The 1,919-nt window shown below is 35.3% G+C and overlaps 1 protein-coding gene across 1 annotated transcript in view; it reads left to right on the top strand.

The window, feature by feature from the left end:
- The window catches only part of LOC127964158 (serine/arginine repetitive matrix protein 1-like), a 16,617-nt gene extending 14,925 nt beyond the window's left edge, over positions 1–1,692 (top strand). Inside the window, exon 5 of the mRNA XM_052564311.1 lies at positions 1,664–1,692. Within this exon, the coding sequence (XP_052420271.1) occupies positions 1,664–1,692 (29 nt within the window). The remainder of the gene's footprint in view (positions 1–1,663) is intronic.
- Positions 1,693–1,919: the final 227 nt, after the last annotated feature.

The raw sequence follows: 1,919 nt of genomic DNA, 5'->3' as shown, positions 1-1,919 counted from the left end.
ATAAAAGTTCTCTTTCAACAGCTCTCTCAAAATAACACCTCCACAACTCGAGCACGGGAATCAAACCTATCAGCACGTTTTTCTTTATCCAATAAGAAAAATGTGTCAGCACCTTTTCTCATGCAGAATTCTGCCCGAACACATGTTTGATTCTGCCGTAATCAGGACGCCTGATGGATAGGAAGCTGTTTTTGTTTATGGAGAGTGTGAGCGCACTGCCATCTGCTCAGAGATTAAACACCATGCTCTGATGGAATACATAAACACCCATCAAGCTCAAAGCAGCCTGCTTAAGACACTCATAAACGCCCATTTTAAATCACTTACTGTACTCTAGTGCACTCAACACACACACACACACACACACACACTCAGGGTAGCCTCGTTGTACCAATCACAGACAACAGTATTAAAAATTATCAGTTGACACAGGCCCTTCCATTATAAAGCAACAGCCTTGCTAGAATTATAGTTAGAAAATTATAAATAAAAGCACAAAACAATAACTATGTTTTTAATAATCAAACACTAATGGAGCCCAGAGCCATCTTTAAAGGGGACTGCATTCTAAATGAAACAGGAAACTGAATGCTAATAATTAATGAAACAAGGGTTGCATAAAAATTATTTACAGTAAAACTGTGAAAATACACTGCACCCTAAATGGTAAACGCAACTTGCTACATATTTACTACTTGATATGTTAAAAATCAACATAAACATAAATACTAATGCTTATTTAAGTGGTTTCAGTTGATCATAGATAAATCTTCCACTTCATCCAGTCACTCTTTTCATTCTCTTTTCTAAAGTATCTTCTTACAGTTTCACAGACTGAAAAACCACTCTGAGCTATTCAGAGTGTGATTCAGATTAAAAATCAATTGTGAATGGATTTAAAACATTTAGTAGCCTCTATACCTGGTTTATCAAACATCACAACCCAAAAGAGTGATTCATTCAGGAATCGGGCAATCTAGTTTTGTTCTACACATTTACTAAAACACTAAAGCTCTAAAGAAATGATCGTTTTGAACTTTATGGTCATCAAAGAATCCTGAAAATAATGCATCACAGTTTCCACAAAAATATAAAGCTGCACAAAGATTTACAACATTGATATTAAGAAATGTGGATATGTAAAGGATCATGTGACACTGAAGAATTAAGTAGGATAACGGCTGCTGAAAATTCAGCTTTGCCATCATAGAAATTAATTACAATTTAAAATCTATTAAAATAAGCAATTTGTTTAAATTGTAATGATATATTTTAAATAAAAGCAGCCTTGATGAACTTAAAAATTTATTAATATACACATCAAAAACTCTTACCTACCCCAAACTTTTGAGTAGTGTAAAATACTGGACATATGACTAAATTGCTGAAATAATCTTGGTGAAAATGTAACATTTTTTAGTACTTTCCTGCTATGTAATGAATTGAATACAATAACTTTGCTTCCGAAGTGACATGATTTCAAAAATAGCGCCACTAAAGCCCAAATGTGGTGAAAAAAGATGGTTGAATAAAACTCAATGAGGCTGGGGAGCTCTGGGAGGGTTTGACGGTGGTGTGACCTACATGTTTTATGCCACAGATGAAACAGAGCAGCGTGCTTGAAAATTTCACATTTTTAATTCTCCTTCTGTGTCTCTCACAGGCCATATGGGCGCTTTGGACAGGCTGTGAACATTTACAGGAAGAGCTAACACATATCAGAGAATCATGCACGGAGTTCAAGGCAAAACGGAGTTATGGGATTGTGAATAGGTTCTTTAAAAAAAAAATTCAGACAGACTGAAATGGCCTGTTTTCAAATACTGAAAACTCATACTGGTTAAATAGCCAGGGAGATCTGGTACATCACATCAATACAACAGCTTTGAAATATAACAAAGCATGTGTGTAGGCAGGGC

This window comes from Carassius gibelio, chromosome B8 (assembly GCF_023724105.1).
Source record: "Carassius gibelio isolate Cgi1373 ecotype wild population from Czech Republic chromosome B8, carGib1.2-hapl.c, whole genome shotgun sequence".
Classification (NCBI taxonomy): Eukaryota; Metazoa; Chordata; class Actinopteri; order Cypriniformes; family Cyprinidae; genus Carassius; species Carassius gibelio.
This window is presented reverse-complemented; position numbering and strand designations above follow the sequence as displayed.